The 24,760-nt window shown below is 40.8% G+C and overlaps 1 protein-coding gene across 1 annotated transcript; it reads left to right on the top strand.

The window, feature by feature from the left end:
* The first annotated feature begins 5,431 nt into the window (after positions 1-5,431).
* Positions 5,432-7,816, top strand: LOC308399734 (uncharacterized protein). Its single transcript, XM_080887134.1, has 3 exons — positions 5,432-6,161; positions 6,306-6,588; positions 6,716-7,816. Exons 1-3 carry the CDS (start codon positions 5,788-5,790, stop codon positions 7,385-7,387), a joined length of 1,329 nt encoding a protein of 442 aa, XP_080743260.1. The 5' UTR covers positions 5,432-5,787; the 3' UTR covers positions 7,388-7,816.
* Positions 7,817-24,760: the final 16,944 nt, after the last annotated feature.

The raw sequence follows: 24,760 nt of genomic DNA, 5'->3' as shown, positions 1-24,760 counted from the left end.
TCTGTGAATGTTCTATTGAGATTGAAGAAGTTAATTTGTCTGATTTAACTCAATATGAATGCGTGGTGGTTTTATTTTACGACGCCACAAGAGGATGTCTCGTGTTTCATTTTTCACAAGTGAAGCTGTAAAAAGTCATCGAATAGTGTTGAATCTTCCCCTCAGAAAACTATACCTTTTATTATAAGAAAAGAAAGTTTTTCTTGTCACAATACAAGAAAAATGGGCAAAAGTGGCACTGGTTAGGTGGTGGATGATAGCTGTAAAGTCAAACAGGTGCTGCACAGCTGAGTTTTATGTAGCTAATTTAGTCTCTGAAGCTCCTGCAGCACTTAGAGCAAAAAGGCCACTAAATGTTGACTGATAGCAGTTTTAGGTTTGATGATCTTAAAAAGTACAGAAAATTGTTTTAATGTACAAGTAACAAATTCTTCTTTATGATCATGGGTGTAAATCACAGTGTCAGTTATTTAAAGCGTGCTCCTGTATCAGCTGAAATCACATAATGAAGTAAATGGTAAATGGCCTGTATTTATATAGCGCTTTACTAGTCCCTAAGGACCCCAAAGCGCTTTACATATCCAGTCATCCACCCATTCACGCACACATTCACACACTGGTGATTGCAAGCTACATTGTAGCCACAGCCACCCTGGGGCGCACTGACAGAGGCGAGGCTGCCGGACACTGGCGCCACCGGGCCCTCTGACCACCACCAGTAGGCAACGGGTGAAGTGTCTTGCCCAAGGACACAACGACCAAGACTGTCCAAGCCGGGGCTCGAACCGGCAACCTTCCGATTACAAGGGGAACTCCCAACTCTTGAGCCACGATCGCCCTGTGATATAAATAATATAAATATAAAATAAGTGTATTTGTACAAATCCACATGGAATAATGATTGGCTGTTAGACTATTTTTTTCTGTTTCCTAAACACGTCTTTATTTAATGATTCAAGTCAAAATGACAGGTCACAAGAAAAAGATAGCATAGGATTTTACTCATATAATTCCCATCAAATATGTGACTTTATCAGGTTGTATCATTGAGACTGATTACAGTTTTAAAGTAGACAAGCAAGAAAACTGATGATCCACCGGAGAGTGAAGCCAAATGTGAGCAGCAGAGGGAGGAAAATATGACCTCTTAAAATAAAAAAGACAAACAGCTGACCTGACTATATGTTCATCACACAGACAAGTGCAAAGCAGGGAAAGGAACAAAACCAAAATATGAGACATAATATGAGACATAAGAAAGCCAACCTTCAAACCTTCAAAATACAACAGGAAGTAACCAGGAAAGAAATAACCAACAAAGAAGACGATGCAGCGCACACAGACGCATCATATCTAACTTTTCAAATGTTCCAGTAGAATACGAGCAAAGAGCTTTCTTTTAGCTCATTCCAATAAAATGCTCAGTGCTAAAAAGTTCAATGACTTAACCTTGTAAGTTGTGTATTTAAAGGTGCAGTCGGTCATTTTTTTTTTGAGAAAATAAAAATAATCATGTTTTTGTCTTCAGTTTTCTCCATTATCCAACCAGATTCTTAAATAAAACGTTTTCTTTTTTTGACCATGAAGGGTTTCATTGGATTAAAGCAAGCTTCTTTTGACAAGAGACACTCAGAATTCATTTAAGTTTGTTTTTTTAATAATAGCATAGAAAGCCCTACATGGCCAAGGTCCTGCACATATACCAGAGCTACTGAGACCTTGTAACAGCAGAGGGTCTCCAAGATAAACTGAATAGAGTGTTTAAACTACTCCATGCTCTTATTTTAAATTCAGAGGCAACAACTTTTGAGGTTGTGGCTTTTGAACTTTGAAGCAGCCTTCCTGAACCCGTTAGGTCGGCTGGATCGGTGGCTTATTTACTTTTCCTTAATCTTTCACCCATTTTGGGGGCTATAACACACATCTAAGGTGTTAATGAAAGAATGCATGAAGGAATGAGTGTAAGACCTTTTATTTGAATCTGTGTTTGAATGCTGGGACGTGTACACTTCCCTTCAATTTCTGTTACAAAAAGTGCTGTACAAATCCAGATTTAGTAACATATGTTATTTTGTATTGACTAGAAGATTGATGCCCACTGTCATCCCGTTTCTCTTTAATTATTATCTGTCACATTGTGGCGATCTCTTTGCAACATTATAGTCCAGTTTGTGTCCACTGCAGTCCTGTTACAGGTTAAATGACTGTCAGAGCTTTTAGCAGTGACATGGTAATTCCACTAGATGGCACTAGAAAACCAGTTTGAAGCATTTAAGCGTTAAGGTAATGTGAAAAACACACCCAGGAGACATTACATAACAAAATGTTCACATCTGCACCATAAAGGGTTATAATAATTACCTGGTTGCATTCAGGTTTATTGAAGACATCTTAGAGAAGCATAAAATGTTCAGATCATATACCTCACACAACTGGACGATGTAGTCTGTGGAATTATTGCACATAATTGGCAATAATTATGGTACGATGGCTCCATTTTATGTAGCTATGCAGGTATAGGGTTTGCAATTACGATACATGATCCTGATTAAATTCACAAACGTTAAAAGTTTCGAGCTTTTATTGTTTGCACTTATTCCTTCGGTGTAGTTTAAAGGAAGTGAGGTAAAGTGAAATGCAGATAAATGATAGCAGATGATTTGTAGATTCAGACTTTTTTCTGTATCTATTTGCTTCTGTGTAAACCAGCTTTCTGATTGTCCAGCATGGAAAACATCCTCTTTACCAACAGTTAACTGCAGTGCAACATAAATTATCATTAGACCAAGCTGTGGGGAAATTTATCACCCCCTGTGGCTTTTGATTGTCATTCAGGCTTAGATTGCCTTACTGCTGTTTTGCTGTCATGGCGCTGACAAGCCATTAAAGCTTTCCAGACACGGCGGTATACCCACAGGTTACCATAGACACGGGGAGGACCTGTCTGCACAATCAGGTCTCTATACCCCCCCTCCAGCCTCACTATGCCTACTCTTTCATACACACCAGCTAAAGGTATGGTGCGTATATTGATGGTGTTGTGACAAATGCCTGACCTGACAGCATCGGGAAGCACCAGAGCACCAATCAAACACCTGTGTCTCACCAGGGAACAAGAAGTTCCCAGAAGTTCTGCTGCTGAAGTTGGTAACAAGTCGTTTCCTGATGGCGGCAGCTTTGTAGTCCTGAGTTCCCTTTAGATTTGAAGGAAAGCTTGCAAGGAAGGAGTTGAAACATGTCTACTCATATCAAAAAGGCTGTGTGTGTGTGTGTGTTCACAGCAACTGCAAGGTCATCAGGGGGAGGGCTGTTCTGTGCTCATTAGTACCTTTTTAGAAAAGAGGAGAATGCAAGTGCTGCATGATTGGCAGCTCCTGGGCCACATATTCTATTCTGACCAGAATCCTATTATGTGGTCAGAATAGAATATATGGTGTAGGTTTGTTTTATTTGGGGCTATTTTGTTTTGCATGTCATGGTCTGAGGAAATAAGACATCAAAGCTTTCTTACTTGTCAAAAATCACTGACAGATGAAAGACATTTTTAGCAAGCAAATTGCTCGAGATGACGGTTTAAGAGCCCTGTCATCAGACGTGATATTTTTTTTGGTTTGATGTGACACTATTTAGTAATGCTTTGAATACTCCTCATTGATGTTTTTCTGTTCATCCATAAGTATTATTTTTTTTGTTTTCCTGGCGGCTATAAAACAGAAAATGGAAAGACATGTAATATGATGTATGTGTAGCTGAATGATACCAGATAGCCAATATTGGCAATCATGGCTGTATTTGAATTAACTGCCTGGAAATCCAAAAATCCAATATTATCTGGGCTCCGGTAGCATACAGTATATTCTTGTACCTCTATGTGGTTATAATGCGCACTTTACACACTAACTGGAGTCTGACCAACAAAAGCAATATTTTGCAGCATTTACCTGATTTAGCCATTTCAGAAGTTTAGGCATTTTATTAGCTCACTTTATTAGCTGGAGGTTTCATTCTGATCTGAGCACAGTACACAAGAATCGCTTTTACCTGCAGCACTGATCACTCAATTTAAATTATTTAGTAGCATAAAGATTCTCTGTTGGAAAATTTAGCTTGTTTTTTTAATACAAAATATTACTGTATTACTAAAATATTACTAAATAGTACGCATGTTGCATACTATTTGTGTCCCATTAGATCAGGGATGTCAAACATAAGGCCTGGGGGCCAGAATCAGACACCAATCTGGCCCACTGGATAGTTTTGGAAGATGTGAAAGAGGACACACGTTTTGGACTTTTAATGCAAAGACCTCTTTAAGAGCTCCTCTACAACCATTCATACTACAACAAGATAATTAAGTTATAGATTACAAATAAATGATAGACAAGCTGATTCTTCATTATCTACTCTAGAAATTGTATTTCTTTTACAACTGGGCCACAATTAAAACAAACAAGAAAAAAGGACATTTTCTGTGACTTAACAAAAACTTCCTGTTTTGTAATGACAGGACACTTTGTGCTGACAGATTTCATTCAGTTAGTACAGCAGCAGAAAAAACTGAGATGTGCTGTTGCGCTTCTTTTTCTTATATTGCAATATCTAAGGGATTAAAAACAGAGCAAATGCTTACTTCTATACTGTTAAGCAGCAACATGTTGGCATCAGTGATTACTCGGGTTTTTGTGAAGATTTCTGTACTTACACTATGTGTGGAAATGACCCAGTTTCTTATCGGACATTGTTTCTTTCAACAAATACACAATTCTTTTAAATCAATTGCTTAGATCATGAAAGTACCGCATAAAAAGTAAAGCGACAAAACATTCACGCACCCAGTCATCAGTATTTACAAGTCTGTTGCTCGTCAAGCTAATATTTCAGTGTGTTTCTGAGTTTATTGGTCTAGTTTATTAGAAAAGATAAAGAAAAGCTTGTTACTATAGTATATAGTATAGTATTTTTTTACTTTATTTACACATTAAAGAATATTTTTTTCATCTTTTTAACAAAGGACATTAGTAGACATTGCCTTTCAGATTAATTAGTTAATTTTTCTTTATAATAGTGACATAAAAATATATTAATGGGAATACTTTCTTAAATGCAGTCATAATGTCTTTGTGCTTCTGCATTTAGCCCAGCAGTGTCTGCAGTAATGCTGCCATAAAGCCTGTGTAATGTAGTGGCTCGTCATTACTGTAACTTGTTAATGAGTATTAAATTATGCCTCTTGGTAAACACCACAAAAGATAAAAAGACAATTTTAGAGTCTTTCATGCAATAAAAGTCATCTGTTTTTACTGTGTTTTGAAAGTTTTTGTTACTTTGACGTGTATCTTGTTACATGCAGTGAGAAGAAAGAGGAACGTTGGTTTATGATATGGTAGAAAGGGTAAAAATACAATATTACAGTTTTTCTCGATTGCCTAAACACTATAACCAGGCCTCTAAACTAAAATTTCAAAACCGTAACGCTATTGTTCAAAAAGCTCACCCATTTCCCTGAACTATAAACACTATTCCCTGCTTTGACACATGACTCAAATTTGGTGAACTGTTACTGCAAAACTCTACACACAAATCCCTACATTTTACAGTGCTTACACCATGTAGTCATTTAGAAAGCACTAGCATGCAATAATGTTAACTTAAGTCAGCATAGCTTGAGCTCAATTAGCACACAATTAACCAGGTGGAAACACTAGGAGTCAAAATTTAGCACACACCAATCAGAACCTGCGATGGATAGATAAAAGGGCCAAAGTCAGCTCATTCAGGTTTGAAACAATGGATCCAAAGAGATGCAAAGGAAGAGGACGTGGTGGAGAAAGAGGACATGGTGAAAGAGGAGGACGTGGTGAAAGAGGAGGACGTGGTGGAAGAGGAGGAGGAGGTGGTCTAGGACAACAGGAAGGTGGTGGAGGAGGAGGGAGAGGTGGAGGAGGAGGAGGACGTGGTGAAGGAGGTGGAGAACGACGGCGACAAGGAAGGGGAAGAGCAAGGGCAAGAAGACAGTCAGTCTCGGATGAAATTCGAGCCACTTTAGTTGACCATGTCCTTGTCCATGGGATGACTATGAGGGAGGCTGGGCAACGAGTACAACCGAATTTGAGTCGCTTCACTGTTGTCTCCATCATCAGAACCTTGAGGGAGGAAAACAGGTAGGTGTACTTGCAGTAAGACTGCTTTGTACAGTAACGTTTAAGTTACTGAACTTATGTGTCTTGAGTTTCAGTATGTTTCCATTATTTGCCTGTAAAATGAATGTGTGACAGTTACAGTAATGAGTGCTTCTATTTTTGTAGGACACAGAGACGACCACCTGGTGGAGGCAGGTTAAGGCTTTTGTTGGAGGAGCAAGAGAGGGAACTTGTAAACATGGTAATTGCAAATAATGTAATCCGCCTGCAAGAGATTCAAAGGAGAGTGATTGAGGATGATCATCTTTTTCGAGGCATAAATGCCATCAGCCTCTCCACAATTGACCGCATCCTCCGAAAGAATCAATTCCGGATGAAACAGGCATACCGAGTCCCTTTCGAACGAAACTCTGACAGAGTGAAAAACCAACGTGTGGAATATGTTCAGGTATGAGTTTGGATATTGTATAAAGTATTGTGTACCATCACAGCATGGCAGTTTATGCTGCCATTTCAGCACTCTTGAACTGTGGTTCAGGGTACCGATTGACTCTACTGTGTTATGTGTTTTGCAGAGAATCTTTGAGATTGAAGGACGGCCTGTTCCCCATGAAATAATCTTTGTGGATGAGGCAGGTTTTAACCTGACCAAAAGAAGGAAAAGGGGGAGGAACATAATTGGCCATCGGGCTATTGTAAATGTCCCTGGTCAGCGTGGGGGGAATGTCACTATGTGCGCAGCCATCAGCCAACGAGGGGTACTCCACCGCCATGCCGTACTAGGACCCTATAACACTATGCTTCTCCTTGCTTTTCTTGATGGTTTAAGACAACATATGTTCCAGCTGGACTACAGGGAACCAGCACAGCCAGAGCAGCCTCACTACGTTGTTGTGTGGGATAACGTCAGCTTCCATCGCGCTGCTCTGGTTCGTGACTGGTTTACCAATAACCCAAGGTTTTCTAATATCTTTCTGCCTGCATACTCTCCCTTTCTAAACCTGATAGAGGAGTTATTTTCGGCATGGCGGTGGAAAGTGTATGACCGAGAACCTTATGTCCGTGTTCACCTCCTTCAGGCCATGGAAGAGGCCTGCCTAGACATATCAGTAGATGCATGCCAGGGGTGGATCAGGCATGCAAGAGGATTTTACCCCCGCTGCCTGGCTAGGGCCAATATAGCCTGTGATGTGGATGAGATTCTCTGGCCTGACCCAGACCAAAGACAAGATGCTGAGGTGGGATAATGTTTCTGGTGTGTGTTGTACTGTATAGTACATGAATGACAATGTGCCACTGTACATACATTGGTTGTGTCTTTTGTGTTTATCATGTGACAAGGGTTTTGAAGGGGAGAACCATAAGCAACCTAATTGTTTTGGAACTATTGTTTTGAATTAATTGTACCAGTGTGCAAAACTCTGTTGTGGTGTGTGTGTTTTTGAGGGCTTGTGTTTGATGTCTGAGGGCAAAGTTTGGTTTTTCAGCAGGAGTGAATAGTTTTGGGTGTAGAGCTTCATTTTGACCTGGAAATAGGATGTTTGGGAAATTGAGTGAGATGTTATGGATTTGTGTTTACAGTTGTGAGGATATGAGGCGTAGTTTCAAGAAATGTGTTTTAGCAATCGAGAAAAACTGTAATGTATTATATTTAATCTTTTTTATTTATTAATTTTCTCCTAGCATTTTTGTTTTCCTTAATTAAAAATACCTTCACCTTTTATTTACATCTTTAATGTTTTTATGGAAAACAGATATGGGTGACACTGCACGAGGCTATACGTAAACACCACCAGAAACAGCACTTCCACAGTTTGTAGATCCTCGGTTGTTCTCCTCATGTGTTAGTCCTTCCCACTTGAGGCGAGAGAAGGCGAGGTAATGGGTATTTAATGAAATGAGACGTCCTTGCTTTGTAGCCTAATTTTAAGTGATGTCAATTAAATGTGACGCGTGTTACAGCTGGATCATAAATTGTTTTCTTATAGCCTTCTGCTGCTCTGAGATGTTTATGATCTTAGATGCAACAGCGTTCTTGACTTCTTTATATTTAGGGGCATTTTTCATTATATTCATAATGTGGCAAAATGTGACAAGCGTGTGAATAAAGACCCATGTACAGTCAAGTGTGCCACACTTCTTTTACATGCGGTAGGTAAAACACCCTCAGGGAAACTACACCTGTCCATCCATGGTCATCTCTCCTCTCCTCTGTTGATACATCCTTCAGCATGTCATATTGGGACTGAATTCCAGGTCACAGGCAGAAGGACAGAGGAAGCAAGGAGGTGCAATTTAGAGAGTTTATTGACCAATTATTGTGACACACAGGGTTTTTGGTTATGCCCTGTAGCCAGTGATAATGACTGATTTGAAACCACATGCTCACATGTCTTATTGATGCCTCATTGGTGTGTATGTATGTGGGTGAATATGACTGGTTGTTTTCTATTTTTTCTGCTCTTTCTTATTTAAGATGTTGGGTGTAATAGGACCCCGATGCAGGCCACAAACCAAACTACAGCATCTTTTTGCATTATCTACATTTGCTCAAGAAGTCTAGAGTTAATGTACCAGTGTATGTATAATTTTAGTATTCAAACACATAAAACAGATGCAAATAGAGAATAGCTATTGTGGCTGAGGTGTGGTCCCTGGCGTAGCTGCAGGGGAGGGGTGGAGCGGTGAGCTCAGGGGGGTGGTACCGATAGGCAGGTGAGCCACAGGTGGTGGCGATTGTGTCATGAGTGTTTTCCTTCTGTGTGTCTATATAGTGACGGCAGAGTCGAGCAGGAGGCGGGCTGGACCGGGACGAGCTGTCACGGCGCATTGTTATTATAAATAAAACGTGATTGTGAGCAAAAACGGTGTGTGTGTGTGTGTGTGTGTGTGTGTGTGTGTGTGTGTGTGTGTGTCGCATACGTCACAGCTATGTTTCATAAGCTGAAGCCAAAGGGGAAAAAACATTTGTCTTTATTGTGTTTCTTGAGGACTTGATGTTTGAACCATTTCTTCCTACTTAGCAAGGCCACTGTTTGTGCTTTAGTATCAGTGTTAAGATGAATGTCAAAGTCAAACAACCACATGAATACTAGTACCCACGGCTTCCCAGGAGAGCATGGTTTTATAACAAGATAATGTTATGCTCTCTGGCGATCAACTGTTACAGCTGACTGCTGTAAAATGTACTGTATGTACCAGTAAAGGAAAAACTACTTTGTTCTGTACAGTGAGTACTTGCAGATGTAGTGAACTTCTTAGCAAAGAGTTGCTTGTCTTATATATGTCAGCTAAGGGGAAACACTGCTATTTAGAATAGAATAGAATAGAATAGAATAGAATAGAATAGAATAGAATAGAATAGAATTCAACTTTATTGTCATTGCACATGCACAGGTACAGGGCAACGAAATGCAGTTTGCATCCATCCAGAAGTGCTTTAGTGATATAGATATATTACAATATATATTAGCAATAATATAGATATGTGAGTATATTACAGAAATGGGTCTATTATGGTATGTTATAATGTACACAGTATGAAGTATGTTGTGAATATTCTATAACTATAAGTATGTACAGGCTGTAGTGAGTACAAGCTATGTACAGGATATGAACAGGATCTAAATATGAAAAACTATACAGAATATGAAATAAATAACTTTACAGAAATCTGAGATATACAGCTATACAGAAATGGGAACTATGCAAGTTGTAAACAGTTGTAGGATTAAAGATTATCGAATGTACAGAATGATTATTTACACAGAGCTATACAGTAGTACACTCATCGGACACTTTCTTAGATACACCTCACTAGTTTCATGCATGAACCCATTTTCCCCTCAGAAATGCCACAAATGATTCTTCGTGGCACAGATTCAACTAAGTGCTGGAAACATTCTCATAGATTTCGGTTCATACTGGCATGATACCGTCACACAATTGCTGCAGATTTGTGTGTAGCCAACAAATGTGGGATATTCCACTACATCTCAAATGGACTAAGAACTGATGACTGTGGAGTCCATCTTGGTATGCGATGTGTTACCCTGGTGGATAACACACATCTTCAGAAGATGGGTACAATGTGGTCATGAAGGGATGGACCTGGGTTTTTGAAGCTATTTAATAGAAAAAAGGATTATGTCTTCTAACAAATGTATGCATTCGAATACACTTATACTTAATCATTGAAATACATAGGAGCAGGTTTGCAGTTTGTGTTAAGCTGCCATGTTCCCCCACCACCATATGTGAATACAGTAGCAGAGAAGGACATCATCCTTCTGACTAATCGCGTTTTACATATGTGGCTAGAGATCAGTCACATATGTAAAAGACCAAAGGTGGAGGAAAAGAAAAGCCAAAGGCATTCACGCTTCATGGAAGGACATTTAAATTTGTCTCTGCACCTTCAGACCTATATATAAGGGCTCCCTTCACCAAAGAAACAAAAACACAAATCAAAGAGACAATGCTACTGGCATCTGGATAAAATGTTATCCCCTTCTTCCTCACCTCAAGTCTCATCTTCGGAACTAACCTCAGTGCGCTAAAACAGGAAAACTTGCATAAACATGCTTATTTAGTCCCAACATTGTTGCAAATACTAATTGTCAGGAAATTAGACATGCAAGTTTTCCATCTCATGACAGCAAACAGTGAGCTGGCACAAAACAACAGCTGGTTATAAGCTTACAGTCACCTTGTAAGAATGAAACAAAGTTAAATCCACTTCAAAGCCAGTTTCATTAACACAGGCTAACAGCAGCTAACACATGCTAACAGCAGCTAACACAGGCTAACAGCAGTTAACACTCGCTAACGGTGGCAAGAAGAGCAGTCTTACTGACAGAAAAGTCTAGCATATCCTCAACAACTCACGTTAGCATCACCATCATCAGACAGAAGTGAGCTACTCTGACTCATTCACCAGCGTCGCATTCCTTTCACAAAATTTAACAGCCTCTTCAAGACACAGTTAATAATGGTGGACGCTTCTTGCTCGGCATTGACAGCTGAGGTAAAGAGTGAACTGACAGAATTCCAGAGGGAAAAACTCTGGGGTAGATCTGGACCCGGTCCAGACAGTTGTAGAAACATGTCGGCTAGCTGTGGCCATTATGAGTTTTTTATGAGTCATTATAAAAAACGATTTCATGATTTCTCTTAGCTGGCTAAAACATGTTTGTCCTACAGTGTCCACTGTAACTAGGATTATGAGTTAGAAAGCAGAACTCAGTTGACTGCAGTCTCCAATCTATTGACATATAGTGGTTGAAAGTTTTACACAGTATAATTTTAAATCACATTTCTTTCCTATTTTGATGCTCAATTTAAACTTCAACACGTCATCTTCATTGTGTGTATATACTTAAACTGAACTGCTTATGTGTGGTTGGGTGATTAGATACTTGCATCAACAAGCAGCTGAACTGATGTACCCAATAAAGTGGACTTTTTATGCCCACCTAATGCAAGTCCAACATGGTTTCTTTATTACATTCATTGTTTTATTGTATATTTCTTTTTGGTTTCAAATGCAGCACTACGTTTAATAGTGTATTTGTATAGTTTGATACTATTACTTTAACTTCTGAATAGTTCTATCCACTGGGTCGACTTAAATTAGCCCCTTAATCACCTCAGTTTTCTGGTTGATTTAGTGGTTGGTCTATTATTAATTAGGCAGAGAATTGCATACTTATCTCACCTACACCTCACAAAATCATGGGCAGTTTCACATGCTAGGCATACTTAAAGAAAACAGTGCAGGTCATAAAGGTTGATGTTGGGGTTTTTTTGTTACATTTTTGGTAAAACACACTTCAGTATTCTGTTATAAGCACACACACACACACACACACAAACAGAGTACCAGAGGGGAACTGGCTGCTCAAGTTCCAGGTCTCCGGATGCCTTTAGCCTGTGGATAAATTAGCCTGCCCTGGAGACAGTGCGGTTTGGGCTTATCTCCAGCCTCCTCCAAATTGAGGTGGGAGTTAGTAGCAGCCAGAGGTATAAAGGAGATTTAGCCTATCCGACAGGGCATTAATCTCCGTACCTCCTCAGCATCCTACAAGTTTTCGAGCGGCTGTATCCCTCTGGCCAAGTAAAGATTTGATGTCACCATGCATCCTATCAGCACTTCATTGCACAGTGAGTTCATAAGTATATGGCTTTAGGGTCTGTCTCTGGTAGAGCTTTTAAGGGAATAATAAGAGTGGAGCCTTAATTGCTCAGAGAGAGAGGCTCAGCTATCATGTAACTGTTTGTGTTCTGATCACTGCTGATATCCAATTAAACATATTTTTCTATTTTATGACAATTTCTGTGACTGTATGTCTCTGAAGAGCATTGATGATGTTCTCAGTAATTACGGGTTGTTTAGTTGTTCAGAAATGTGTTGGCTCTCAAGAATTCTAATGAAAGAGCCCTTTTGGAGTTGATTAACATAAACGGCTGTTTTACTCAATAACTATTACACTCACAGGCTAAAAGCTCTGCTGTAAATAAACACCTTCCTATGACATAGAATATAAGCCAATAATGAGAGGGTTTCATCACTTAAAACTGACTTTACTGTTAACAACCCGTGTAGCACTTACATGTTTTTATACCTTGTTCGTAGAGTGTTGTTCCCAGATGTCAGTCACCTGTAAATATATATATATATATATATATATATATATATATATATATATATATATATATATATATATATATATATATATATATATATATATATATATATATATATATATATATATTCTGTTCTCACTGTTTGCTTTTATAAGACTGTCCATATCCTTTGAGATTTGTGCTTTTGTTCTTCCTCTTTTTTCCACTGTTGTAGTCCTTTCTTGTTTTTACTACTGCCTTTAGTTTAACTGAAGGTTTTATTAAATATACCTTCTGCTGTGTCTGTACCTATTTGCAGTAGATCTAGGCTGCTGGGAGCTTCCCATGATGCACTGAGTGTCTCTTTTTTACTCACTGTGTGTTTACACACCTCTTTGCATTCACTTATTGGGTTTTTTTAATCTCTGACTCTTTTCAACATGGCTGCCAGGGTGCAGCCACAGAGTCTGGCAGGCCCTGTGTGTTTGCCAAAGAGAAATATCAAAAACCCTTGGTTTTTACCATGTTTGTTTGGTCTTTTCTTGTCTTTCTACCTCCTCTTGAGCTTAACATGTCCACTGAAAATAGTTAATAATTAACACAGTTTGTCTTTCTCCTGAAGACTGAGCCTGGTTCTGCCAAAGGTTTCTTCCTGTTAAAAGGGAGTTTTTCCTTCCTACGGTTGCCAAAGCGCATGCTCATATGGGGTCATCACATTTGAAGTACTCTTTTAAAGACTAAATGTAATATACATATATCCACTCACTGCCCACTTTATTAGGGAAAGCTATTCAACTGCTTCTTAAGCCAAATATCTAATTAGCCAATCACATGGTAGCAACTCAGTGTATTTAGGCATCTTGACCTAGTGTAGGTGATCTGCTGAAGTTCAAACTGAGCATCAGAATGGGGACTTATTTGAGCTGATAGGAAGCCAAAAGCAACTCAAATACCCACTTTTTACTACTAAGGTATGAAGAATAGCATCTGTGAAGGTACACCATGTTGAAGCAAATGCGCTACGGCAGCAGAAAAGCACAGCAGGTGTCACTCCTGTTAGCTAAGAACAGAAAACAGAGCCTACAATTCACAGACTCACAACAGCTCATGAGTTTAGCTTTACCATGGCTGGTAGAGAATAACATAATGTCCTGTAATATGCATTACCAGAGGCATGGCCGTGTTAAAAAGATGTTTTGAGGCGTTCCATGCTGAGTTCAGTTGTTTTTATGACATCATGGCAAGATACCCTTCTTTTAAAGCTTCAGTACTTTAGTGCAAGCTTTCCATCAAGCAGAAAACACCCTAAAAGCTTTGTGTTTACATCAATGACGCCTGGTGTCGCGATGCTGTTGCGGTCTGGAAACACTGCTCACCAGTGCTGGAGTTTATGGTTATTAAGTGCCGGCCATTCTATCTACCGAGGGAATATACAGCCATACTACTGTGCGCTGTGTATATCCCTCCCTCCTCCAATGTCAACAACAGGAGCGAGGCACTGAATGAACTGTACCAGCACATCAGTGAGCAGCAGACAGCCCATCCTGATGCTTTTCTCATCCTGGCTGGGGATTTCAATCATGCAGACTTAAAGTGCGTGTTTCCAAAAATACAACAACACATAGACTTTCCAACAAGGGGAAATAACACACTGGACTTTGTTTACACCACCCAGAGAGGAGCTTACAAAGCTTTTCCCCTCCCCCACCTCGGCGCCTCAGACCACATCACTGTCATGCTAATGCCTGCTTACAGACCGCTCGTTAAAGCCACCAAACCGGTTCGTAAGCAGATACAAGTGTGGCCAGAAGGGTCTTCAGAGGCTTTACAGGACTGCTTTAACACCACAGACTGGAACATGTTTAAGCAGGCTGCCACCTACAACAACACCACTGACCTCCAGGAGTACGCAGAGACTGTTACAGCCTACATCAACAAGTGCATTGAGGATGTAACAGTCACGAAAACCATAACTGTCCGGGCCAATCAAAAACCATGGATGACAGGAGAGGTCTACAGGCTGCTGAAAGCTCGGAATGTTGCCTTCAGAGTTGGAGACGAGGCAAGCCTGAGGACAGCTAGGGCCAACCTTTCCCGTGGCATCAGAGAGGCTAAGAGACAGTACTCCAGGAAAATATCCCATCACTTCAAAGACAGCAGAGACTCACGGAGCCTGTGGCGGGGCATTCAGACCATCACAGATTACAAGCCCCCACCACAGACTTGTGACAGTACTATCCCCCTGCTGAACGAGCTGAACACTTTCTTTGCTCGCTTTGAAGTCCGAAACAGCACCACTGCACAGAAGACCCCACCCCCTCCTGGTGACCAGGTGATGACTCTGTCCCCGGACAGCGTGAGGAGATCCCTCAGCAGGATCAATGCACGTAAAGCTCCGGGTCCTGACAACATTCCTGGTCGTGCACTGAGAGACTGTGCAGTGGAACTCACTGATGTCTTCACAGACATCTTCAACATATCACTCATCCAGGCTGTCGTCCCCACATGTTTTAAAGCCACCACAATCATTCCGGTTCCAAAAAAGTCATCTCCCTCCTGCTTTAATGACTACCGTCCTGTTGCACTTACTCCCATCCTGATGAAGTGCTTCGAACAACTAGTCATGCAGCACATCAAGACTGTCCTGCCCCCCTCCCTGGACCCCTTCCAGTTTGCGTATCGGCCCAATCGCTCAACCGATGATGCCATCTCCACTGCACTCCACTCAGCACTCACACACCTGGACAAAAAAGATTCATATGTTCGAATGCTGTTCATAGACTTCAGTTCAGCATTCAACACCATAATCCCCCAACAGCTCACTCAAAAACTGGTCCAGCTGGGGCTCAACACCTCACTGTGCAACTGGCTGTTGGATTTCCTCACCGGAAGACCTCAAGCAGTACGGGTCGGCAGTAATACATCCAGCACCATCATTTTAAACACGGGGGCCCCGCAGGGATGTGTGCTGAGCCCCCTCCTCTTCACTCTGCTGACCCATGACTGCACTCCATCACACAGCTCCAACCTCTTCATCAAGTTTGCGGACGACACAACGGTGGTGGGTCTCATTAGCAACAAGGATGAGACCGACTACAGAAGTGAGGTGAGACGCCTGGCCACGTGGTGTGCTGACAACAATCTCTCTCTGAATGTGGAGAAGACGAAGGAGATTGTTGTGGACTTCAGGAGAATGCACACCCAACATGCTCCTCTGACCATTGACGGAGCGTCTGTGGAGAGAGTGAGCAGCACCAAGTTCTTGGGTGTGCACATCACAGAGGATCTCTCCTGGACGTACAACACCACAGCACTGGCCAAGAAATCACAGCAGCGTCTCTTCTTTCTCCGCAAACTAAGAAGAGCAGGAGCTCCAGCCCCCATCATGTACACTTTCTACAGAGGCACCATCGAGAGCATCCTGTCGAGCTGCATCACTGTGTGGTTTGGAGCCTGCAATGCGTCCTGCCATAGATCCCTCCAACGCATAGTGAGAGCTGCAGAGAGGATCATTGGTGTCTCTCTCCCCTCCCTCCAGGACATTTACAGCACCCGTCTCACTAAAAAAGCCCTTTGCATAGCGGCTGATCCCACGCACCCAATGCAAAGCTTCTTCAAGCTGCTGCCGTCAGGGAGGAGACTGCGGAGTCTCCAGGCCAGGACCAGCAGACTGAAGGACAGCTTCATCCATCAGGCTGTCAGGAAGCTAAACTCCCTCCCGATTCTGCCCCCCTCTCCCCTCTTCTCCACCACGGTCTCACTGAACTCTGTCACACACACACACACACACACACTCACTCTCTGACGCACTCACTGGCCTGCTCCAGTCACTTTGTGGAGCATTGGACTGCTTAAGCATTGGACCTCATAAGACTCTGTTGTTACACTATCTCTTACCGTACACTACTAAATCCCCATTTGCACTATTTGCCTATTTTGCACCACTATGCCTTCTTACTTGAATATTGTATATTGTATATTGCATAGCTTTTTTTTGTTATACGTAAAATTGTATTGTATTTATTTAAATTTTTACTTTTTAATTATTTTATTTGCATTTTTCTAATCACTAGGGTTTGAGAGTAACGCAATTTCTATTCTGTGTATGTCCTGTACATGTGGCAGAATTGACAAATAAAGTTGACTTGACTTGACTTGACTTGACTTGAAATACTGCTTACCAAACTTTACAAGAAAGTTGATCCTCCCGGATCATGTTCTTCTTCATTTTTTATGACACCAATCATGTTCACAGCATCATGGAGCCAGAGTTAGATCTTTGTTTTTGGTGTTTTGAGTGTTTTTTTCTGCAACAGATAATGTCCTGGCTGGTTTCATTTTCTGGTTTTACTTTAGAAATGTAGTTTCTGTTCATTGTTTGACTTTGGTTTATATTTTATTGCTTGAATTGAAAATCCTGCTTCCTCTGTGTTTCTGTGTTGTGTGTTTTTCTAAATGACTTTCTGTTTTATTTTGGTAGTCTTTTCTCCCTTGTGTGTATTTAGTTTTACTTCCTTTTTTTGTCGTCCCTTGATTGTTCACTCCTGTTTGTTTACCCACCTGTTACACGTTCTCCTAATCAGCCTCATGAGCCTTTGTGTATTTATAGTCTCACTTCTCTCCTCATCTTTTGTGGTGACATCTTTTATCCTGCCTTGTGTTTTGCTGGCTAGTTGCTTCTGTTAACTATCCCTGCTTTGCACCAGCCAGTGTTGGATTTTGTTATTAACTTTGTGGACGAAATAAAGGTCAAGTATTTGTTCCGTCTGCCTACCTGAGAGTCTACATTTAGATCCCTGCTTGCACAACATGACAGAATGAAAGTGTGGGAACTGAAAGTGTGGTGGTATTATGTGCCCTTCTGTGTGTCCTACTTCTGTCCGCATGTATTGTGATGAAACACTAATGATATAAACCCATGTTGTTACTTAACAGCTCCTGGTGGCAACTCCCACGAGCACATTTATAAGGACATGGGTCAAAACTGTGACTCACCGCTGGATTGTAGGAGCTGGTTGTTCATTCATGATATAATACCGAAGTCACACATCGACTCGTCAGTGTTAGCAGAGACACTGACTCACAATTGAAAGATTGGTTTATTTTGGCTCATGACTGCTTTAACATCAACATGACAACCACATCCGTTTTACATTTGCTTTTCTTTAGTAAGATCCAAAAAGCTTCAGGGCTCTACTTGATTTTTTTGCATTAAGTATTATGACATTGTCAATTATTCCTAATTGTGGTTTATTGGGAGTTATGCAATCTGCAAACTCTGAGCAAGAGGAAGCATACCAAACACCATCCCTGCAGACATTATTGTGTTTGTCTGCTTGCAGTAATAGCTAGTGTAGGTGTAGCGCTGGCACAAACCGTGGGTGGATTCATTATGTTTTCAGGTATTCCATCCGTACCTGCATCCTGTTCTCTTGAATACCTTGAGAAAATGTATTCAAATTTGATACAAATGTTGGACCAGGTCAAAAGTCATCTTCTCCTCATGTCATTGTAATTGTGATGTCTTGAGAGACTCATCAAGGACAATAATACAGTTTGATCTTTGAAGCTGTTGAGAAAATCTGGGACTGGGAGGCTAAGCCAGCATCGGTGAGGTGACAAAGTATGGTTGGCAGGTGTAGGCAGGAGACAACAAACCAGTGCGTTCTCATGCTGAGGTGTCACATAATCCTGCTTTGCAAAATGCCACCGTTAAGAGCAACATTTCTTTTGGCATCAGGGGCTTGATGCTGTGTTCCTGGCAACTTTGGTCGCTAAGACAAGGAAACCTCATTTTAAAGCTCTGCAAAATCTGCCTCAGGAAATTGGAGGGGTGTCAGTGTCAGGTACTTAGTTTAGCTTCTTTTGTCTCATTGTTTTGTTTCATGTACACCCTCATTTTACTTTCATCTGCTGGGTAGTTTTAGGAGCTTTAACCTACTTAGAGTTAGTAAAAGATTGTCACTTGGGTCATTATGTGCACAACTAGCCAACTAAGATTCAAATGTGCTGCCCTCACCAGCCAGCACCATAAATATTAGTCTGTAAAGTAATTTATTCTTATTTTATTAATATATAATGTAAATCACCAATTGATTCTGAGATATTAAAACACCACCTGCCACTAACTGGGGCTACAGTCCCAACAGATGGCGGCACTGCAGGAGAGACAGCTGTGTTAACCAACACGGTTGGGCAATACTTTTATGTAGAAAGTGGCATGGAATTTAACAACATTTGTTTCCTCATCAGATTATTGTTTTGAACTTACCAGTGACTCGTGAAACCAGCGAATCATTCAAGACCAACCTTCAAGATGTCATCATTGGTGGGGATAGGGGACAACCTTTGTAACCTAAGTTACACCCCTTAATTGTTTGGAAGAGTGCAACGATAACGCAGAAAAATGCAAAAATACTTGCATGTTTGACACAACTTCCTTTTATCTGGGTTATTGTCAGTTATCATGCCAACCCGTAGCTCCCACTAGTTAAATTCCTTCACAGACGTTCAGCAGACTTTTATAACGTGAGTCTAGACAGGCATGGATATAAACTGCAACTTGATTGGCTGCCGGAGGCATACAGCCACATGGCAGTAATTCTAGTTATTCATCTTTTTCTGGCAAATGTATCCCTGTACCATCTGTTTGATGTGGACATTGGATGCGTCTCTGGTTATGAATTGCTGTACTGCCGCATGAGCCGTACCTGTGATGGAATGAGCGGCATTTGATAAACAGCTGCATTTAGATTCAAGATCACGTCCTCCGCTGTGTCCTCCGTCGGGTGATTCATGCTGACTCCTCCACCTCTGCTCACGATGTAAATCAGCAGAGCAGCTGGAGCAGCCTGATCGCACAGAACCTTCTGCTCCTAACCTGTTATTACCTCATCTTCCTGCCACTGTAGCAGTGCTGATGATAGTACCGCCGCACACCTGTTAGAGTCTCTTTTGTGGCTTCTCACAATGTCTTTGTTACCATTCCCAGACTAATTCTGTAACAGATAGCATAATAGGAGTCAGCGCCAAAGGGTATCAGATATGAGCAGAGCAGGAGAGATGATCTCATTGGAGAGAAAGTGTTTAGTTCCTTCTCAGGCGGTGTGCTCGCTGGGATTAATTTCTTTAAAAATTCTTAAACTGAAGCTGTCACGTTTTGAGTTTATTTTGTATTTTTGATTTTTTTTTATGTTACATTGCCATAATATTAGGTTCTTGTGGTATTATTTCAGTTGAGTTTTATTCCAGGTTTTAGTTTAATCCATGTCTCTGTGATTTATGACTCTTTTCCTGTCCTCTGTATAGCCTGTCTTGTCCACTGTGTTTTTCTTTCTGTTATGTCAGTGCTTTAGTCTCTTCCCATTTTCCATGTCTCCTCAGGTATTTCATGTCTGCGTGTTCCACATTCTAATTGTCACGTTCGTGTTGTCATGTCTACGTTCCATGCTGTTTCCTGTTTTATTGTGAAAGTCCCTGTCCTGTTTGCAGCGTGTCTACTTTTGCTTCCCCTTGTCTTGTTAGGTCTGATTTGTCCCAGCTGTGTTCCCACCTGTTCCCCATCCTCTCATTACCCTTCTGTGTGTTTAAGTCCTCCGTCTTCCTCTGTTCTGTGTTGGATTGTCTGTTTGTCTGGCTACATGGTTCTGTGAGTTTCAGCTCTTCATGTCTCGGGTTTTTCCCGCAGACTCTGGTTCATGCTTATTTATGTCTTAGTTTTTCATGTTCCTGTTCAGGCCATGTTCATGTCACAGTTTTCATGTGTTAGTTTTTCTCCAGTTTGTTTTGCCTTATTTTTTTTGTTTTGATTTCAGTTTAAATAAACGGCTCGCTTTCTGTTATACTTAACCTTTCTTTCGTGTCTGCGTTTTTGTCCACACCTCAAACACACCAGCGATCCCCACCGTGACAGAAGCAGCATTTAGCAGTCTCATAAAAAGTGTTCTTGTGCCGTGTAATAATTAATCATGGGCTGTTGGTGGTGTATTATTTAAACAGAGGTACATTATTTTTTATTAATACACATAAGGGCTTGCATGCTTGTCTTTGAGCCAAGTCCTCTGGCCCCTCAACAATGATGGAGCTCTAAGAGTGCATTTTATTCCCCAACCCACACCAACCTGCTGTTTTCCACTTATAATGGTAATAACAATCATTAAGGTGGATATTGCAACAATATTTTCTGAACTAAGTTGAATTTAATGGACCTTTTGAGGGGCACAATCTGTTCACATATAGCAAAGCCACTCTGTGTTACCTTGTTTGCCCCAAACGTATGCTCAAGTGAACGAACCCTCTATTTACAAAACGAGGACATCAAACTGTAAAAGAAATGCCAGCAAAACAAATGAATAACACATGAAAAATATTAAATATTGAAATAATAATATGGCCTGTAAAGGTAGGTATTTGTAAGCCTCTTGGTTCAGCAGCAGATTTTTTTTGCAATGTCTAGACCAGGGTTAAGGAACTCCAGGCCTCGAGGGCTGATGTCCTGCAGGTTTTAGACCACCCATCACCTTGGGTCAATACACCTGAATCAAATGACTAATTTATTACCAGCCCTCTGGAGAACTTCAAGACATGTTGAGGAGGTAATTTAGCTGTTTAAATCAGCCGTGTTGCATCAAGTAGACATCCAAAGCTTGCAGAACACTGGACCTTGAGGCCTGGAGTTCCCCCACCCCTGGTCTTGACCAAAAGAGGTCACAGCTGAAGAATGTTCACCTTCAAAGTAAAAGCTTCGCTTTACTTTCTAGGCGAATGGTGTCTGTTACAGGTTTGTTTTGTTTTTCCGGTTTCACAACCACTCGGAGAGACGTTGGCAAGTGTTTACAGACAAATCGGCGTCTTAAAACAACAGCAATCTGCTAGCTATCAAAACAATCACAAAGAGGTTTATGGTGGAGCACCATACTGATTCCATGTAGTGACTTCCAGTAATCTCCACCAACCACTCGCAGCTTGACAGGGCATGAACCACATAAACACTTTGTACTAGTGACTGGTGGTTGCAAGGCAGTCTGTGACCAGTCTCCAGATGTTCACAGACACCAGGTGCCCCCTGGTCTCTATTATTGGCAGCATTTTGTAGAGGGTAAAGAAGACTTGGCAGATGTTTGACTTGAAAGGACAACTATAATCTCCACATTCCAATCATTTTTCTTAAAATGAACACTATTTCTTTTTTTCTGTTGTAGTCTGGAGAGCTGTTGCTCAAGATCACCACTGAATGTTAACAAGGACTTCATACTTCATATTTTTTCCAGTCTGTCTATTATCCTTGAGTATCCTCTGAAAACACAACAAGTAAAAGATTTATCTTTTGGGCTCTTTCACATTCACACGTTTAGGGTAAAAGGTTCCACTGCTGATCCAAATATTAATCCACGTCACAGTTATTCATGAGATGAATGTTTGTGTCAAGACACATCAACTGAAGGAGGAAGACTAATGAGAGAAGATTCCTTTGCTTTTATCCACGGGGTAAATCATCTATTTATAGTCATCTACATCAATATATTTCCCTCTATGCAGCCTCCGTCTAATGCTCCATAAAGCAAGCTTCACAAGCCTTCCTCTCTGATCAGAGATGGCTTTTGATATTTTAAATAAGGTATTAAGTAAACAAAAGACATGTGGGGTGTTTTCTTTTAAAAAATTAAACAAAAACCTTTAACCTTGACAGCACAGAAAAATCATCAACAGAGGAAGAGAAACAACATTCACTCAAATACGCTAAGTACGAGTTTATGTCCGTGATCTTCAATTAAACACTTAACATCCTCCATACCCAGACAAGAGAGCACAGTCGAGTTTTAGCTGATGTTCCTGTGTGTGGGTGGGTTTATAGTCACTCCATGAAGATGATCTATTACTTCAGCGGAACTGAATTATTGAAAATTAGCTGCTGCTTTGTGTTGATGCCTTTCGTGCCTTCTTGTTTGTAATACTGTTATAGATAATTTGCCGGAACTCTTTCACACCACCAATTTAATACCTGAATTATATTATTTCCTACCATATGCATTACAGAGAGGATTACATGTCTGATCAGAGAGCCATGCATTTTTTAATGGAGGCACCGAAAGCTATAAAAATGCCTGTTAGGCTTTAATGGGTGGTGGCATTACATAACTGTCTGCCTACTTACCCCTTTAACTGTAATTGTTCTTATAATAGAAGCACCCCCCTCTACCCTGCCATTAATGAGTTGACCTTTGACCTTTTGTATCCAATGCCCTGTGGAAAATTGCACCAGTATAAAGCAGAGCAGTGATTTCTTCAGCTGGGTGGGAAATTAGATAAATACCAGCGACTGTGATACCAGCCACATTTTATATAAAGCAACAGTGTCAACCTTCCTGACTCTCTGTCAACCGGTTGTTAATTAACAAATATTACATTTCATAATAACTTTGCAGTACTGTGTTGTACTGTATACGCTTTTTTTTATTATAGATTGTTTTTACAGTCAGACATATGCCATACAAAACTTTTGTTGTCTCTCTTACAATCTGAAAATGTATTAGTTTTGATAACTATTCATGTGTTGGCACTGAACGCTGCTGTATTATTTTGGATTTGTTTTGTTTTTTTGGATGAATTGTAATCATGAAGATAAAGTGAGGTCTGTTTCCTTGTTACGTCATGACAAATGAAGCTAACATAATAACATGAAGTTGATTCAAATGGATATATTTACATTTTACAGCTTCTCACTGTACTGTAAAGTGAGGGATGCTGTCATTAGGCTAAAAATAAAAAATAAAATAAACCTAAATAAATCGGAAAGACAGCAAAAACTTTAGAAGTGGCCAAATTATCAATCAGGTAAAAAAAAAAGAAGAAGTAATCCACTGGCCAGCAATGCAACTGGAAAACCACACAAGACAACTAAAGTGCATGATGACAGAACTATGTTCATAGTTAATTAAAACCACTTAAACATCTGTTCAAGTCAAGAATGCTCTCTAGGACGTTGGCATATCCTCATCAAAGTTTTAGATTAAGAGATGCCTTCGTGAAATGCAGAGGGTTTCTCAATGGATGAAATACAGCCTTCCTTGGAGTCCACTGGTCCTAGACTTCATACAGTCATTGACTGCAAAGGATTTTCATCAAAGCATTAAAAAATAGGCATCCATCCATTTTCTTCAGTCATGGAGCCAGAGGTGGGGTACACCTGGACGCTTCATTAATCTCCCTCTTTGGCTCTCAGGGGAGGCGAACTCATCTTTCCCCCCCTCCCTCCCTTATCTTCCCTGCTGCTGCTTCTATGTGTTTGTCTAGTCTCGTCTAACTCTAACCCTCAAAGAGTTTCCCAGTCTTGTTCTCTAAAACCTAAAGAATTATGGATTTGATCAACTGGTCCCGTAATGGAATTGACACCCTGCTAGGCTTGCGAGAGCCCGATTGTCCTGCGGAGACGTTTGCTGCCAGATACTCGATGGTCGGTTGCGTCGTGTGTCTGGCGACACTGTCGATGGAGGACAATGAACGACATCTATCAATTTGGAACCATGATAAGAGAGTTCGGGCTGATTGGAGCTGGTTCGGACCTAGCTTATCGAAGAACAAGAAGCGGCTACAGCTGTTCAAAATCCCATAAGGCTGGCAAACATGATAGATGATTGGCAGGGCTGTGAGTACTTAGACTGTATTTTGAACGCAATATGGAATATGGATAAGATCTTGGAGAAGCTCATGGCTCTGTAATATGGATAACATCTTGGAGAAGAACAATGGGAATTGAGAGAACTGGTGACCAGTGATGGACATTAGACCAACTGGAAAATTGGATGCAGTTGGCCCCCCTGGCGCCAGCTGAAGGCCTGCCAAGGTTGAAGCTGACTAGAACATGATGTCAGAACTCTTTGTACCTCCTCCAGGCCACCAGGGTCCACTGGAGACTGTTGACTGACGCTTAACCGGGCGTGGTAACACTTTCTCTCAGCTGAACATGGGATACACACACACACACACACACACACACA

The sequence above is a fragment of the Rhamphochromis sp. 'chilingali' genome (genome assembly GCF_963969265.1).
Source record: "Rhamphochromis sp. 'chilingali' genome assembly, chromosome: 7".
Taxonomy (NCBI): Eukaryota; Metazoa; Chordata; class Actinopteri; order Cichliformes; family Cichlidae; genus Rhamphochromis; species Rhamphochromis sp. 'chilingali'.
Note: the sequence above shows the minus strand (reverse complement) of the source record. Positions and strands in the feature narration are given on the sequence as shown.

Excerpts from the sequence above, each read along its gene's own strand:
- LOC308399734 (XM_080887134.1), top strand. The coding sequence starts at position 5,788 with ATGGATCCAAAGAGATGCAAAGGAAGAGGACGTGGTGGAGAAAGAGGA. Across the intron at positions 6,162-6,305 it reads ACCTTGAGGGAGGAAAACAG|GACACAGAGACGACCACCTG; the intron begins GTAGGTGTACTT and ends CTATTTTTGTAG. Across the intron at positions 6,589-6,715 it reads AACGTGTGGAATATGTTCAG|AGAATCTTTGAGATTGAAGG; the intron begins GTATGAGTTTGG and ends TGTGTTTTGCAG.